General features: G+C 35.2%; 1 protein-coding gene across 1 annotated transcript in view; it reads left to right on the top strand.

The window, feature by feature from the left end:
- The first annotated feature begins 1,844 nt into the window (after nt 1-1,844).
- LOC131957638 (rho GTPase-activating protein 35) overlaps nt 1,845-17,813 on the top strand; it is a 42,134-nt gene continuing 26,165 nt past the window's right edge. The window contains exons 1-5 of the mRNA XM_059322372.1: nt 1,845-1,938; nt 15,878-16,028; nt 16,203-16,343; nt 16,603-16,741; nt 17,001-17,679. Of these exons, the coding sequence (XP_059178355.1) occupies nt 15,906-16,028; nt 16,203-16,343; nt 16,603-16,741; nt 17,001-17,679 (1,082 nt within the window). The 5' untranslated portion in view covers nt 1,845-1,938; nt 15,878-15,905. The remainder of the gene's footprint in view (nt 1,939-15,877; nt 16,029-16,202; nt 16,344-16,602; nt 16,742-17,000; nt 17,680-17,813) is intronic.

Consider the following 17,813-nt stretch of genomic DNA (forward strand, 5'->3'; position numbering starts at 1 on the left):
TTATCTTTCGACCAACTGGATTATGTAGACTGCCACCAACAGAAAGAGGCGTGGAATCCAATGGTTGCAATAATTAGATCAAGACTTCACCAATGGTTAAGTACATTGCGAGGGGAGGATTCAGATTGAGTGACGCCTAGTGTCGTAACAGGGGCGGAACTACAGTGCCGCCAGACCCCGCAATGCGGGGGGCCCACGACGTTTAGGGGCCCAATTCCGACAAAAAAAACCAATGAATTTTCTTTTCATAAATAATATTTTTCGCGCACCTTGATAGTGGTTTTGTAAAAAACAAACATGTTTACTATAGCAGTGATTGTTCTACAGTAACTAACACACACTGTTGCGTAGAAAAATATAAAATCTACAAGAGCTGTAGTTTGAAAGATAGGCAAACGTTCACACTACTTCCATGACTTACTGCCCTTCTATAAAATAAGGGTGCCCATAAAGCTCATTTAAATAGTTTTGTACTATGTAAGTTAAAAAGCAATTTATTCTCTTAATTATTATTTAAATAGGGCATACTAAAGAATCCTAATGGTATAAAAATGAATGTATTCAAAACTAATAATACAAATACAAAAAATCATAAAAATAAACATAACGCGAGAAACCATTGCACAAATCAAGCTTACGTGTTTATATAAATTTGACCAGCTTGATAAATAATAGCTTTATTATCAATTTGCGGTAAACATAAAAATGTAATAAAAACACTTGTCAAACAAAGTTTATTGCGGGCCCGAAGTGAGTTCGGACTTATTGTTGTCTGGTTCCTTATCTCATAGTGGTTATACATTGCAATGAAATAGATTAAAATACTCAGGTATTTAACTATTTAAAAATTAGAGAAGCACGCTACTTATATATATATATATATATATATATATATATATATATATATATATATATATATATATATATATATATATATATATATATACAGGCCTATATATATATATATATACATATAGGGGGGGGGCAAAATTTTTATTTGCGGGGGAGCCTTTTTTTACTAGTTCCGCCACTGTGTCGTAAGCTGGAGGGTGTTATGTGGTTATTTTTTAATAAAAAAATGTAAAAATCCTTCCTCCACCCACAAGGCATATCCGCAGTTTAGCTTTTGTTCTCTAAGTCCAGTAACCGCTTTAATGACTGCGCGAACAAAAGTTAAGCTATAGTTCCGTCCCTTTGTAATAGTAATTTATTGATATAATTATTTTAAGAATATCTCGGACTATAGAATGGCAGATTGTTTCAAAATATCTGTTCTTAATAAAAAAAATAGGCCTCTTTATACAGTATCGTATAGTTCTATGTGTATTCAGGTCTAATTTTTAAAAATACATTCTTTAAATCGTTAAATTCTTTAGGGTTAGATCACTTGGGTCTTCATGCTAACAGTAAATGATTCGGGTACATGGTGTTTTTTGTTAATGAGCTAAATTAAGCTTCAAAAGAAAATATCGCAATGGCAGGAGAAACATAATTATATCATCAGTTTTTTATAGAGTTATTTAAGTAAGATTTATCATAAACTAATAAGTTTTGTATATGTAAAAATAATAAATATAGCCTAGTATATTTTAATAAATATGGTATTTTAAAACTGGAAAATGCGAAACCAAAGGTATACATGTTAGTGTCTGAAATTACTTTGTACGAGTTAGATCTAGTTGACGTTGAAATAAATTAAACTGAATTTTTTCAATTATCAAATATTATACTTTCAAAATTTAACACAATTATAGCATTGAGTTAAAATAATTTCCATCTTGATGAATATTATTGATTCGAAACTGAGCCCTCTCCAATTTTCCTAATTTAGAATTCAGCAGTCAAGCTGACCGCATCCAACATGGCCGTGTGATAATATCTGGAATATCACATCAATACCCACTTGTGGATATTCGTTGGACTCTTGTTAACATTTTAGTAAGTATTTCAGTTATGATTTCTATCTGGTCTTACCTTTAATAAACAGTTTTGAATTCATTATAAGCTACATTTTTCTCTCAAGAGTCCACTATAGTAGATTCAGAAAACCAACTTCTTAGCGAACTTACGACGACCGTCGAACTGTCCAAGTCCAGATTTTCTCATCTAGATCTAGATTTAGAATCAAGGCTAGGGCTTCAATTTAAAAAAAAAAAGTCAATTTAGAATCTATAAAATATTTGGACCTACATTTTTACTCGCTTTATGCTTAGATTTAGAATCTAGATCTTGAATGATAGTTCAATTAGTTTGGATGATTGTAAAAATACCGATGTCCTAATGGACTCTCCCAAAAATAGGTGTGTTGGGTTGTTAGTAGATCTAGATCTAGATCTAGTTAGTGGTTACTAGATCTAGATTCCAGTAGATCTAGAGTAAAGTGCCATATGCGGACAGTTTCCCCTGTGTGGACACCTTGCTGTTTTTCGCAGCATGAATGTTTTATACGAAACTACCGCAAACACAACACGTCCATTTTTAAACACATCTGGTTCAATTTCTTCTGTTTCACACGATAGGGAGATTAATAGGAATTTTCAAAGTTGCGATGCTTGACGTTTTATGTAGGTAAACATACCCGACTAAGTGGAGACGTTGGGCAAAAAAATCTTCTTCCGAGTAGTCACTTCGCTAAAATCTCAACCGGGTCTTGAGTTTCTTTCAGGCATCACTTTAATTTAATTAAAACTTAGGCTCTATTTCATATTTCTTCATATTTTTTGTTTTCCAACATATTAATATATAAAACTAGGCCTATCAACAACATTATTTATTTCATGTTTATTTCAATCATTTAAATAGAAACAAAATGAACAAAATATGGGATGATATTTCGAGTCGACCCTTTGAATCCCGGTCAGAACGTCCCCCCGTCGTGGTCTCACCACTAAAAATGTTAATACATCCAATGAATACAAAATGAATCAGACGTGATTAAACTAGAAAGAATGCGGAGTAACACAGTACTTTCGGTTTGTTTCTATGTGAAACGGTTACTGAATGGCGCTCAATGGAAATCGGGAGTTCCAATTTTTTTGCTATGTCTGTCCGTAGACGTCACTTTACTCTAGTAGTAAGTTACGTATTGTAATGTTGACAAATTTTATGGTTAGAAATTAGGGTTGGGTTTTGGGATAGGGTTAGCATTGACATTTGCAAGCCATGTATGTGTGTATTTTAGTTAGCTACCAGTAGGCCTAACCGTACACCTTTTTCTAATCGGGACACTGGTATAAAATCTCTCTCTTCCCCCCCCCCCCCCCCCCCCCCCCCCGATACTTCTATCTTTTAGTCTAGATTCTAGCTCTAGAACTTGTCCCAAAATATTAGATAAAGGCCTAATGAAACAATTTTTAAAATTTACATTAGTGAAGTGCACTGAAGTTTAAAATTTGATTTAGGTCTAAGCGTGGCATCCAATTTTTAAAATAAAAACATTAGGCCTACTTAATTTTAGCTGTTAGATCTACATCTAGTTAGATTGTTGGTAGTGTTAGTTAGGCTAAGTTATGTGCTGTTTAGGACAGGACTGGTCTAGCAGATTCTAGCTGATGAGCCAGTGGTCACCAGGGTGTAATCCTGACCTGCTGGCAGTTACTTGCTAGGCTTGACTAAATATAGTGTACTTACATTTTTCATATCTCTATCACTCTCAATAAATCAATAAATTATTTTTGAGTCTAAATGGTTTCCTGTGTTCATTCAGTCTTTAGGCCTTCTTAACTTTTTAATGTTTAAATTGTTTTTAGGCCAATTGTGAATCAACATCAATCAAAGCATACAAAATTAGAAATCCGAATATGCATATTAAATATAAAAACGGCAAGATCAAAGTGCTATGTGTTGTGTTCTGTGCAAAAAATATGTATGAATAAAGACAAAAGATGTGTTGTCGAGCTAAAAAGAATTTTACTAAAGAGTGGCTCCTTAATTCCTCCTAGCCTTAACGTTTCAGTATTTGTTATCACCTGTATATACTACATGTCATAGAGTCCATTTGGTAGGCTATAGACTATTATAAAGCTATCAAGTAATTAAAGATGTAAGATTTAGGCCTACAGATAAGGGGTTATTTGTGTATGAAGCATCATGACAATTGGCTGGCAAATTTGAGTATGCCTGGTTAAAGACCTCAACATTCGTGACTTTAATTCACCTTGCTTAACTTTTGTTAAAGTTGAGTGCATTGTGATTTGTTTTTATTCTGCTGAAATCTCAAAAAATTTATGATTAAACCATTAACATGTTGATTTAGGGCAAACATGGTGTTAAATGCCTTATCTTATACTCTTAAAGCTTTATTTATACAGGGTGAAGGCTTTCAAATACTTTTATCCCGTTTGAGTTCATTGGATTAGGATTGATTTTTCTTTTAAGCTATTAATCACATATTTTTTTCTATGTAATTCTACTAATCAGGTTTAAGCATATATTTTTAAACCTCTTAAGCTTGTGTCTGATTCTCACATGTTAATTGTGTGTGGTTTTTTATATGTATTTACATTGCTGCTTTATACTGGTTGAAATATGTGGTGTAGAAAGAGTTCCAATGTGTGGGGGTGAGGTGAATATGTCAGTTCATAGCCCTATATATTTCTTACAAAATTCTAAAATGCTTTGCTGCAATTTCAGAAAAGTCCATAGTTCGAACTTGTAATACTTAATTGTGTTGGAGGAAATCTCTTCCAGTGTGGTTACTAAGTGCAAAGAAAGCAGAAAGGAAATTCAAGGAAGCTTGTTACTAAAGATACCTTTTTAGACGTGGGACCTCATTTTTATTTTTTTGCTTCATTTTCTGGCTTATCTGTGATCCTAGCATCAGAGATCAAAAAGATATTTAGAATTTAGAAGATCATAGAAGGACAGTTAACAATGACTTGTAATTTACTAAGACTGGTGTTAAGTCCACTGACTTCTGTGTGAGCTCCTGTTATTATATCATCAGGTTATGTTAAGAGATAGTCCTGGATATCAAATGTATCATTTTGTTTGAATAACTGTTTTGTGGACAATGCTGGCACCACATTTCATGGATCTTAGTTGTTGGGGGTTTGTCCACGCTCCTGCTAGATGCCCAATGGTGACCTGTGTGTAATCCTAGTTTACATTGATCACCGTCCGCAAGGGTAAGGTAAAGCTTCCCTTGTTTGTTGCCCAGGTGTCAGGGTTGTCACAGAGCGCTCTTGGGAGCCACCGATTACTACAGGTGCCTCCTCTGGTTCTGTTTAGATTGTAATGGCCTACAGTGAGACACTCTTTAAAATTTATTTAGGCTCAGTAGTGTTCTCAGTTTGCCATAGGAAATCTAGGTGAGTTCAGCAGCACTACTAACAGAACATTCCTCTGAAATTGAAACTTGAGAAAAACCTATGTGAGAGTGTACTCAACAACTTCCTAGTTTTATGCAGTGTTTCTTCCGTACCTTTTTTTTTTCGGTGGGGGGTGGACACTGTTAAAAGTATGTAGTTTCTATATAAATTCAATTTCATTCGTGGGGCGGTAGACCTTCTTTCCCGAAGAGATGCCTGGAATAAACTCTGGTTTCATGGCAATGAGATGAATGGTAGTGCATAAAATATAATTACACTTTCTTTTATATATATGGTTCAAACCAAAAGTGTTGGATGTGAATACACTGAATATATAACAACAGTTTAAAGGTCAGCCATTCCATTCAGCCCGCTGGCTAATTGTTGTGTCTGAGATGTTATCAGCACTAATGTTGTTTTTTGGAAGTTTATGTACATTCTACCAGTCACATTTATAATTGTTTCTAATTGCAAAGTTCAACTAAGAGGTCATCTATAAACAATGTCACACTAGGGGGGGGGGGGGCGGAATTGTGTGATGAGGGGAAGGGGTTTAGAAAATGTAACACACAATATTGCAGTTTTTAAGAGTTAAGTTAGAACCTGAATTTAAGCCATTTTTTTTTACTTAAAAAAGACATTTTGCTTATAAATGTAATAGAAATGAATACTCAATTTTGTACTGGCATTTATAATTAGACTCCTGAACGGAAATGTTTTGTTCTCATCTGAAAACTGCTCATGGTTTACCTTTGGTTAGATAATGAAGTATTCTTGTATTTGGCATATAGTTGATGTAGTCTCACATTTAGTTGTTTTAAGTATCTATTTGAATTCTAGTGTCAGTGTCAAAATAAATCATAATAAATGAATTCTTTATGATGACTAAAATGCTTAATGTCAGAGTATATATTTGTTGTATGCTAATTTCTTTTTTCCTTTTTGTGTACTATCTGCTTAATCAGTGTCACATTTTTCTTCCTTAATTTACTAGGTCACTGGGATACTTTTTTGTCCTTTCTGTTTTAGCTTATTGCTTATCAGTTCTTATCCATTGGTGGTACAGCACTGTTTGAATCACTAGTGAGTGTCACTAGTGCTGCGGTCTGGGATGATTCTTCAATCCTTAAGTACACACAAGAATATTTTTCTTTTAAAAATTGGTTCATCTGCTTTGAATACCGCAATAATTTTTTAACTAAGCACTGCAGTTCTCTAGATTTATTATAGCCTTATTAAGTCTTAGCAGTTCACACAAACATACATCTCTATGAATATTTTTTTAGAAATATATTAATAATGAACACACTTTTAGTTTGTGACTGTACTGTGTACATTCAATGTATCTAAGAGCAAGAATATTTGTTGTGTCAAGTCTTTGAAGGGTTTAAATGTGTATTGTCCTTTTAAATTCTCATTTAGACTGTATGTATTTTATGTATCACTTGATGTTACTATTATAACTGCATAAAGTTTTGTGCCCTTATTTTGTTTTAATCTAAACTTTTTTATTTAGTTATGGTAATTTCCTATGTCATGGTGTTTCTTATTTGCATATTTGTTATAGCATGTATTAATATATTTCTTATTTAACCGCATGTCTACACTGTTCTCCAAAGACTGATCACCTTGTATTATTGAACAGCCTTTAGTTCATGTGGGCAGTAAACAACCTATTGATTTTGTTTTCTTTCTGCATTTTCTATTGTGACATCCTGCTATATTTAACCATCTCAATGGTTGAATAGTTTAAAAAATAATCTCACTGTCTTCTTTTTTTTTTTCAAAGATAAGGCTGATAGCTGTTAGTTTACCAAGGTGTTCTTGTGTTACATTTTTGTTTTTGCTTTACCTACGCATTTATAGTGTGTGTATCCCTATGAAGTTTTCTACAAGCTTTCATTACAGTCTCTGTTGTCAGTTTGAAAATAACCATTTGTTTGACAGTTTTATCTTCTTTTTTTTATGATCTGTTATTGTATCTTTTTTCCCCACTTGCTTAGAGATATTGAATGGGTTTAATGTGCAAAATGTACGTGATGTATAGATCAAAGCCCTGCTTTGGTGGCTTCATGTGTACTACTGTTGTAACAGGTAGGATAATGGTTGTAGGTTGCCACACTTGTTCAATCCATTTGTATTACTCTTTTGTATTATTGGGGAGGGGGTGTCAGTGAGGTAATCACGTGACCCTCAATATGGTGGATAAAGAGATAGTGTGGAAGGGGGAGGGGGCATTAGAATGGCCATCCATCTAATTTTTTCACGGCTTGCGTACGTTAACAGTGGAGTATTTGGGGAGGGGGTGGGTAAGCTCATTCTGCCAACCCTTACTAATAAAACAAAATTTTAAGACTTTGGAGTCTGTTTTAAAACTATCATCTCCACGGTCGAGCCTACTTATCGTTTTCCATACCACTATAAAGCACATTACTCTAGTTTCCATCATTTACTTCACGTTTTTAAAGCCACTACAGCACACGACTCGAGGTTCGTCATTTTTTTTTTAAAAAAGCGTGTTTATATGGCTGCCGCGTTAGTGTGTCAGTTGCCCTAACGATTGTATTGCAAAATCAATAACTGACATTCACGTCTGAGGATTCCTAACTCGAGTTGTACTGGTTATTTTCTCTTCATTTTTTTTTTAAATTCTCGTTTCTGTTATAAAATACACTTCTTGTCGACTGAACAAGGCCTTTTTTTTCTTTTACACATGTGTTCCTAAAGCACACTAGTTTCCTCACCCCGTATACTTGGATTCGTATTTTGTACGATGAATAGAGTCTGCGAACGACCGTATTAAAGCCATTGACCGAATGTATCGAACGCTTTGACATCACCGACGGAGCTAGTCATACGTTCACGCATTCGTGCTAGAATGCTGTGCCGATCTGGGTCAACTATAATTCATATGTGTCGCTTAGCGTGTGTGGTTTTCTTTTTTTTTTTTTTATTACCTCTAGTCTAGTTTAGAATTCGCTTTGAATTATTTGCTTGATGGGAATGTTTTAGAACTGTTTTGCAAATGTTATCGTTCTAAGGACTGAAGTGTGTCTTGTAGATGTTAGTATTGATCGTGTTGAGTACATACTTCAGCACGTTGTGTAACCAGGCTGCTAACTGCTTTAAGAATGAATGCACCAAATGAAAGACAATGCTCTGAATAATTATAAGTATCAGTCTGATGAGTGTAAGGGAAATAATAAGTTAAAACATTCATATGTGGGCTGGCTGATATTGACCTGATTTCTCTCCTGGAAATATTGTATACTCTGGGGCGTTTGGTTTTATTCAATAACTTCTTGGTGCGCGTTACCTTCGTGTGCTTGCTTTAAAATAATTCGGGAGTGGTGGCATTTTTTTTCTTCTACCTTCTTGTTTCTGTGACGATGTTGGATTAAACTCGTAACCATTTCATATTTTAACTTCTGCCTGTGGCAGTTACATTTTCTATTTACTTAGTACCTGTAGTTTGTACCATTTTACGAATTGATGCTATGTCAGGTATTGTTTCATTATAACAGTATTGTTTCTTTGTTTAAATGATTATTTATTTATTTTAATTTTATTTTTTCTTGACTTGAATATAAGCTAAGAATAAATCATATTTCACCTCAACTTGACTCTTGTAGTCCATGAAATGCACATAGATTTCTAGTTCAGGGTTCTATGTTTCATGGACACGAGTCTCCGTCTTTACAACATCCTCTACAGCTGGTTTGGCTTGATTCTCTTGTCTTGTGCTATCTGTTGAACACGGCTTAGGGAATGTTATCTCCCGCACGGAACTCTCCCCCGCCCCCTCCATCCTTTCTAATTTTGTTGTTTTATGTTACTAGTATCTTGACCGCTAATTCTCTTGACCTTTTCGAGTGTCTTAACTACAAGACAAGTGAGACAAGGACCATACATGCAATATTTTGGACTTGGTAAGGTAACACGCGATGGTGGTTTTACTGAATAAGATTTGGCATCTGTGCTTTGTCTATGATTTAACCTAATCCTTTGTAAAAGAAGTTACAAGATCTGTATATCTTTTACGTGAGGCGTATTTTATTAGAGTCCGCTGCTTCCTCTTCGATATGTTGTAGAAGTAATGATATTATATTCGAAGTCGCGTCTTGATAAGATCACTTCTACCCTGTTACCCATTAATATGTGTACTTGACAAAGGGACTTGTAGTTTGCGGTATTAAAATAAATATAAGCGCGTTCTATGTCAACATTTGTTGACATAAATTTTGTTTTTCGTAAGTCCGTAGTTGCATGTCCTAGAGATAAAAGTAATATTTTTTATACTAAGGTCACGACCGTTTTACAAACAAGGAATATTTTGATAAATTATCCTTCACGTGTATTGTTGATTATTCAGTGCTTGTACAGTATTAAAACTAGATGGCTATTCTCTGTCTAAAGACATTACGAGAAAAATGAGTTTCTTTACGTCTTGATTGTGTCTGCCTAAAGAATAGTTTCTTTACGTCATGATTATTTGTGTCTGTCTAAAAGAAAGTTTCTTTACGTCATGAATATTTGTGTCTGTCTAAAGAATAGTTTCTTTACGTCATGATTGTCTGTATAAAGAATAGTTTTTTTAAGTCATGAATATTTGTGTCTGTCTAAAGGAAAGTTTCTTTACGTCTTGATTATTTGTGTCTGTCTAAAGAATAGTTTCTTTACGTCATGATTATTTGTGTGCCTAAAGAATAGTTTCTTGACGTCATGATTATTTGTCTTTCTAAAGAATAGTTTCTTTACGTCATGATTTTTTGTGTCTGTCTAAAGAATAGTTTCTTTACGTCATGGTTATTTGTGTGCCTAAAGAATAGTTTCTTTACGTCATGGTTATTTGTGTGCCTAAAGAATAGTCTCCTATGAAAATGTCTCGCTGGTCTAAAGAGCACAGTACAGCCACAGCCTGTGACTCCCTTCTCTCACAGCTTCGTTGTTTTTATAATTTTGAGCTCTCAAGCAAGTGATAATAATAATCTTCTTTCTCTATCTTTAACTCTTTCCTTCCAGCTCAGTCCTCCGCTCCCCGCCCTGCTCTTCAACCATCTTTTTCTTCACGAGCTGACAAACATGGGGGAAACCCCAGTCCCGTATCACTCTCTCGGCCTTCTCGCTAGAACAAGACACGTTTTGTTCTATATAAATGACGATGAAGGGCCCGTTTGTCCACTTGTAAGCTTAGATGATAAATACGAGTTTGAAGACCACTTTTTTTTATAATGTAAATTGTAAGCTAATGTTTACTGCACTCAAATACTAGGTACGTTTTGTTTATGTTATTCATTACAGAAAAAAAAACGCATTTTTGTAAAAACTGCAAGAAGAGAGTTATTGTGTTCGTTATTTAATGACATGGCAACAGTGGAATGGGTAGAGTAGCAAATATTATGTCTGTCGTAGTAAACGTCTGTGCGAAAACAGTTCCTTTTTTTACTTTCATTATACCAATGTGCTCTTAATAATTTACGATAGAAGCTTTTTTTTTTAATAAAATAAAATAGTGTGTTACACTGTACCGTAAATGCATTTCGAATTAGGCCCGCTGTTTTCAAGGCAATTAGATAGCCATTATAAGAGGATGGTGAGCCCACTCTCAGTTGTCAATTGCCATCACTTGATACAGGAAGATATATCTTGTACAGCAAGTTGTCAACTGTTTTATTCCCTATTGGATTATAGTGGTTGCGGACTCGCTGAGTGTGTTTACATCGTCAGCTCGTGGTTTTATTGTCATGTGTATTTATAAGGCATGCTTCATGCTGACCAGTATTTCGCCTAGCGTTCCTTGTGGCATATGGAAACACCACGACAGTTTTCAGCTGCGTCTGTATTTAAGTAAACCACACTGGTTGTCTTGCTAGTTAAAATCCATTAAATCAATAAGGTGAGTAGGCTTTCAAGTCTCGGCTCGGCTGTATTTACTTTTAATGTCTAAAATAGATTTTAATCCCGCTGGGCCTAATACTATACTTAACTAATGCCCATTTCACATTAAAGTGTTTTTAAAAATACGTGCAGGATGTATTCTTGGAATTTCTGAGAAAATATGAAACAGTGCTTACATATAAAGCCAGTTATACGGTAATTATTTTTTTCTGTTTTGTACTGGGAATCGTTAAAAAAAACACGGGTACCTTATTACTGTGTTGTAAGGCGGGTATCAGTCGGTGGGAATAAAAGAAACTAAGAACAAGGAATGAGTCATCTTTAGGTCCAGTGTTTGTTATATATTTGTGAAATAGCACCGCTCTCACATTCAGCGCTCTTCTGTGTTTTTTTCTTCTTCTCTTTTTCTTGCCGCTCGGCGCATCTCCCTCGGGGCTCCGCGGCACGGCGGAGATGATGGAAGCAGGGCGTGAGGAGGCGGGTAGTTAAGTCCGGTGGTTGTGTTGTGTAACGTGTTATGTAGGATTCCTCTACCGCTTCTTTCTCTCTCTCTCCCTCTGTCAATCTGTATCTTCTTATCTAGTCTAGCTATCGCCATGTTGCTACTGCCCCGTTTTAATTTTAATATTGCAAATTTAAAAAATTAAATAAATGAACATGTGTACATAATATAAAATCTATCTTCATTTAATTTCATAATTATGGAGAATGTTAATCAAGTATTGAATACATTATGTTTATAAGAGGTTAAATGTATGACTATTTTAGTGCATTATCCCCAGAATCAATGTCAGTTGTGGTACGACAAGACGTGTTTTAAGTTAATGAACGTTTTGTTATTGCTGTTTAATTATATGTTTAAACATCGCGTCCTGATTCGATCACACACAGCTCATATTCACACGCGTTGAGTCGGACGGTCAGAATCAAACGGTTCACCTAAATTATTATATTGTGATGCAGTTGAACCAGGAGACGTTGATCGGCGATGTCTCTAAAACATCACAATGGGCTCATGTGATACAGAATAGGGTGTGTGTACAACAACCCTTTGTAGGGCGCAAAACAGCGCTGTCCCTACAACATGACTTTTGTGAGGCGATAATTAGCGTTGCCCTTGCGACAGTAGACCTACGAGACAACAGCGCTTCACCTACTGCATCAATGTTGTGAGTCAGTCTCAGTTTTCTGTGAGCACAGTCTTGACAATAGAAATGAAACTATAAAAAAAAAATTCTCACTTGGATTATCGATTTATTGGCTGACTCATGAATAATTCCACGTGATTCCACATTACCAATAGTGTGCTCACTTTATGAAAAGTAACTTTTTTTTTTAAATATTGACAACCGTGCACGTGGTTAATCAGTCCCAGTGCTCTTATCTAGTCATGCTTGCGTAAGTTGGTCGATTCTTACACACTTTCACAATTAGCGAGGGTTTGAACATTTCATCCAGCACTGAATGGGACAATTAAGAATTAACGGGTTCGAGACACGGAGGATGTGTGGGAGGATTTTTTTTTTTCAAGACCTGACCGTAAGACTTATGAAGAAGATCTGCATACCCGATGATTTGGTGTCCAGCGGTTCTCATTAAGCCTTTTTTTTCCTACCCTCTCCCGCACTCTATTATGTTAGATAACCGCCCCCACCCATTAATGTTGGGTATGAAATAAGGCTGAGTACGCTCAGTTCTAAAACGAAGCTCCGGACCTGTCACCATACTGGCAACTTCTAGGGCTGATTCGGCCCACATATTGTGTACACACTTCCTGAATCTTGCCCCGTGTATGTGTTCTCTCTCTTCCCCCCCCCCCCCCCCCCCCAACACGTTGCGGCCTTCGTTCATCAAGAGTGATGAATAAGATGAATCAAATAGTTCTCAAGAGGCCGGGTGATCAATACTGTCCTAAATATCATCGGCTTGGGTACATCGGGTCGCGTCTCATTCAATCCACACGGCTGCTTAGCTAGGGCACCGTTAGATAATCGCCGCTCCGGCAAGCTTTTGATTTGCAAGATAATTTTTAGCGTTCTTTTCCTTCTCCAGTATAAATGTGTGTTTATATATATATATATATATATATATATATATATATATATATATATATATATATATATATATATATATATATATATATATATATATATATATATATATATATATATATATATATATATTCACTGCAGCAATTATACCCATTTACTACTGCAGGTTAGACATTTATTCTGGCCTTTGCACCAGGTGTTTGCCCTATCCCATTATACCGCTGAGTCAGAACACGGGTGATCTATTCTAGGCTAATGCCAGAGTTAACGGTCTGTTAAACATACTCAATGCTGCCAGATAGATCACTACGTCCCAGTCATTGGTGAGGCCATGACGGGGTGATTTTTTAGAATTATTTTTAAAAATTGATTGCTTTGTAGCAACAACATACTGTAGTGCCGATCTAACTGATCGTATAGCGAAGACACGATACGCTATCGATACTGACTATTCTGTTCATAAATTTTAGATGGTTAATAGAATATAGCACTTGACGTGTTAGGGACGTGTAGTAGACCTTGTCTAGATTTATGTGAAGCTGCAAGTGGTTTGATTATTTCGTCTGACTCCCTCCCCTCGTTTAAAGATGTTGAAGGAATAATAAAGTTGGGATTCGCATTCTAATACGATGTTTGTTGTTGTTTTGTTTTTTTAAATCAAGTGTTAGTGTTATTTATTGTTTACACCTAGTCAGTATAAAAATGCGGAACATAGTTACAATATTTACATGCATACAATTTCTTCTACTTAGATTTAAGTGCTATTCACACACTATCACATGAGGTTTATTTATTTATTTCTTTTAAGCGATTAGAAACCTAGGCCTAACCTGGGCACTCGGCCAGGCCCCTCGCGACCTGGTTTCTATGTGGCTCGCATGAATCAATTCAGCCCAGCCACTGAGTGGCAACAACGTTCATTCATACACCGTCCCGCCCTAGTCAAGCGCTGTTGTGCTACTCTCCACGCCAACACAGTTCACGGCGCTAATTATTGTCTTAGTAAATGAAAACGGTTGTACTCAAAATTGTAGGATAGGTCGATTCGCGAGTGAGTAATGTTTCACGGGGCGCTGTTGGTACGATGATTAAGGGGGATTTTATTTCTCCTGGTAGTTAGCCTTGATTTTTTTTTCTCTAGGACGTGCTCCCATTCACACTACCGAAGGAGTGGGTTTTTTTTTGTTGGGTTTAAAATAATCAACGTTGGCCACGCGCAGTAGTTCTCTTTCCCCCCCCCCCCCCCCCACGTCCACGGGCGTCAGTGTTAAAAGCTTAAGAGCTCAAAGCTGTTCCAAATCTAACCCCAGGTCATTGGCTCCTCCCTATTGTTCATTTTACTTGGTTGTCTTGGTGAAACTAAACTATTGTTATCACATTTTTTTCCACGCCATTAATTTTTTTTTAAATCTAAATAAAAACGTAAACATTCTTAAAGGACAAAATCGTGTGTTTCTCATTATTAGTAAAACAGTTAACACCATTATTCTAAGCTGCTAACCTTTCAAATTGCGAAATCAAAAGTTTTTCATGGTGTTTTTAAAGGCAACATTTTTATTTTAAATAGGATAACAACTGAAAAATACGTTTTTTTTAAAGATGGAGAGGGAGGTGTCACATTTTTTTGCAAGCTGTTTGTCATAGACCACTATTTGTAATTGAGCAACAACTCTTTCAATTTACTGTACTCCTGTTTTTCTATCCCTGCACTGGTTTCAGTGTTTGTCTCTCACAGTATTGTTTCCTTTATTTTTGTTTTTCTAGTTACCTCCTCCTTCCCCCCTCCTGTACTTCCTGATGTCCTATTTGTAACCTGTTTTTTTTTTTTTTAGAGATCATTACAAGACTGGTGGTTGTGTGGTGTATGTGTGTGTGTATGTCAGCAGGGCTTTTTCTATCACCACCCACACCTTTTGCCTCAATAGCCTTTTTTTTTGTGTTGTTTGTTGTTGCTATTTCTAGTCTGACTACAAAGATGTTTTGTTTTCACAGTTCTGTATTTGTTAGGGGATCTTATTTATACACTGCATTTATTTCAGTGCAGTGTGTTCTTCATCATTTTTGTCTCCAACACTCTTTACTAGCAATTGAAATTTTACAACTTTTAGCTAAATTGGATTTGAAATAATTAAAAATGAAATGCTCAGTTAGTGCATATATTTGGCATTGCAATAAACATGACTTATGCTTGTACAAAACAGTATTATTTTGTAACAGAGTGAGTAGTTAAAGAACGAGATTGATTTATCTCTGTGCTTGACATTACATAATGAGAGGAAACTAAAGTCCCCACTAGGTTTTTCTTCCTGTTGATGAAACAAATAAACAGGAAATATATCTAGTGAAATCTGTAACCTTGAATTACTGTGCTGACCCATTGCCACACTTTTGTGACACCGCAGTATAATAATTTTGTACTTGGTATTAAAGCCTTGTTTGTTAAATCGTTAGTTGACATGCATTTCAAAACTTTAAATGCTATTTGAGAACTAGTTTTTTTTAAACTAATATTTAGTTTTTCGTAAAATGAAATGTAAAATTCTAGCTCAAAAACTTTTGGTCTCTGGTTGTTAAAATGACTTGTAGTTTTAAAAAAAAAATATTTTTTTTCTTTTTTAGGATTCAAATGAAGATGTAACTCCGCGGGATGGCGCGGAGGGCAGAAGGCCGCACATTTAATGTGAGCGTGATCGGCTTATCAGGCACTGAACGTGAAAAGGGCCAGTATGGTGTTGGAAAATCTTGTCTCTGCAACAGATTTCTTAATCAGGTAATGAAGCCCAACTCTATTAGTGCAAAGAACATGCTATGTATAATGTATTGTAATTAATCTGCTGTGCCTCTACAACAAAACTTTACTTTGATATATTAACAAAATTTGTATTAATGTCAAAATATTATACTTGACTCTTGACACATACTAAAATCTACTGTTAATTTTTAGGTTGCTGACAACTATTACCAAGAGCACATCTCTGTGTTGAGTCAAAGTGACTTTGCAGGGCGGGTCATCAACAATGACCACTTCCTGTATTGGGGGTCTGTGGTCAAGACAGATGATGGCAACAACTTTACCTTTCATGTGGTAAATATTTAATTTAATTTTTACCTTCATCCAATTGTAGTTATAGTTTGATAATTGTATTATTTTTTAAAATTGCATCTATAAATTAAAAGTAAATTAATTTTATTTTATTGCATATTTTTAAAATTAATATTTAAAAAAAAAATGTTTTATAAATTAAGTATATTATTTACATTGCACACAATCTATTCAATTTTAATATGATTATATATTTTATGTTAGGTCAACTAAACATACATTTTTTGTTTTTTTGTCTTAGGTTGAACAGACAGAATTTATTGATGATGTCAGCTTTGCACCATTTAAGACAGCCCGTACAGAAACATATGTTAAAAGAGCTGTCAGTGGCAAAGTACAAAGTGCTGAAAAACTGATGTATATCTGCAAGGATCAGTTAGGTCTGTGTCTTATTAAATTATTTTGTCTGGCCTTTCTGATTTATTTGTGTGATAGCTTTTTTTTTGTTAAGTTTAATCCAAGTTTATCTTACTTTTAGTATTTTTTAAAAGTATTTAAATTCCAATATTAGTAAAGAAAAATGATCTAGAAACTACTTATATTCAAGACAGTAAAATTTTTTTTACAAATTTACTATTAGACTTAATAGTACTTATTATATATCAGAATAACAAATCCTAATTTGTCTTTTCTTGCTAGGAATGGAAACAGACATTTCTTACCCACAAGTCCTCATGCCTGAAGGAAAGTTGGCCATTGATGGTTTCCTGTGCTGCTTTGATGTGAGCAAGGTCCCCCAGAGAACTATAGAAAAGCAGGTTGAATTTGTAGCAGCCTTGCTCAACAATGCGCTCAAAACCAAGAAGCCTGTTGTCCTTGCCACAACCAAAGGGGATTTCTCATGCCAGGAGTATGTCAAAGAGGCCGAAAGGTTGCTGAATCGCAAAGAGTTCAAAGGGAATATTTTTCTAGTCGAAACATCTGCTCACGAGAACATCAACATTGAGTCTGCGTTCATGCTTCTAGCACACCTCATTGACAAAACAAAAGCAAAGTCAAAAATCTTACCTTTCTTAGAAGCCAGGAAACAGAGGCATGAATTGCTGGAGGTGGCCAAAGAGGCATACATCCATTTATTGCGTACAAATGTTACTGATCCAAAAGCAGTATGGACTACGTGTAAACGAAAGTTAGAACTAGAGTCAGATTTTGGACATTATGTGGAAATGTTCGGTACAGAGCAGGCTCGAAAGGAATTTAGAGCACATACGAAAAGGTTACGTGATGAACAGATACGCTTACGTGAGCAGCGCTACATGTCGTTATTACCTCGGTTATTGAAGTTATTTCTTCCGACCTTGGATTCTATTACAGAAAGGTATGTTAAAAACTTAGTAATGTAAACACATTAATTATTTTTAAACAAATGTTTAAATTTAATAATTTAATTTAATACTCTCAAATGTGAAATCCAAGCAACTTTGGAATTTTCTTGAATTTACTTTTGTGGTC

Source organism: Physella acuta, unplaced genomic scaffold (assembly GCF_028476545.2).
Source record: "Physella acuta isolate Inbredline_101_S28 unplaced genomic scaffold, ASM2847654v3 ptg001251l, whole genome shotgun sequence".
Classification (NCBI taxonomy): Eukaryota; Metazoa; Mollusca; class Gastropoda; family Physidae; genus Physella; species Physella acuta.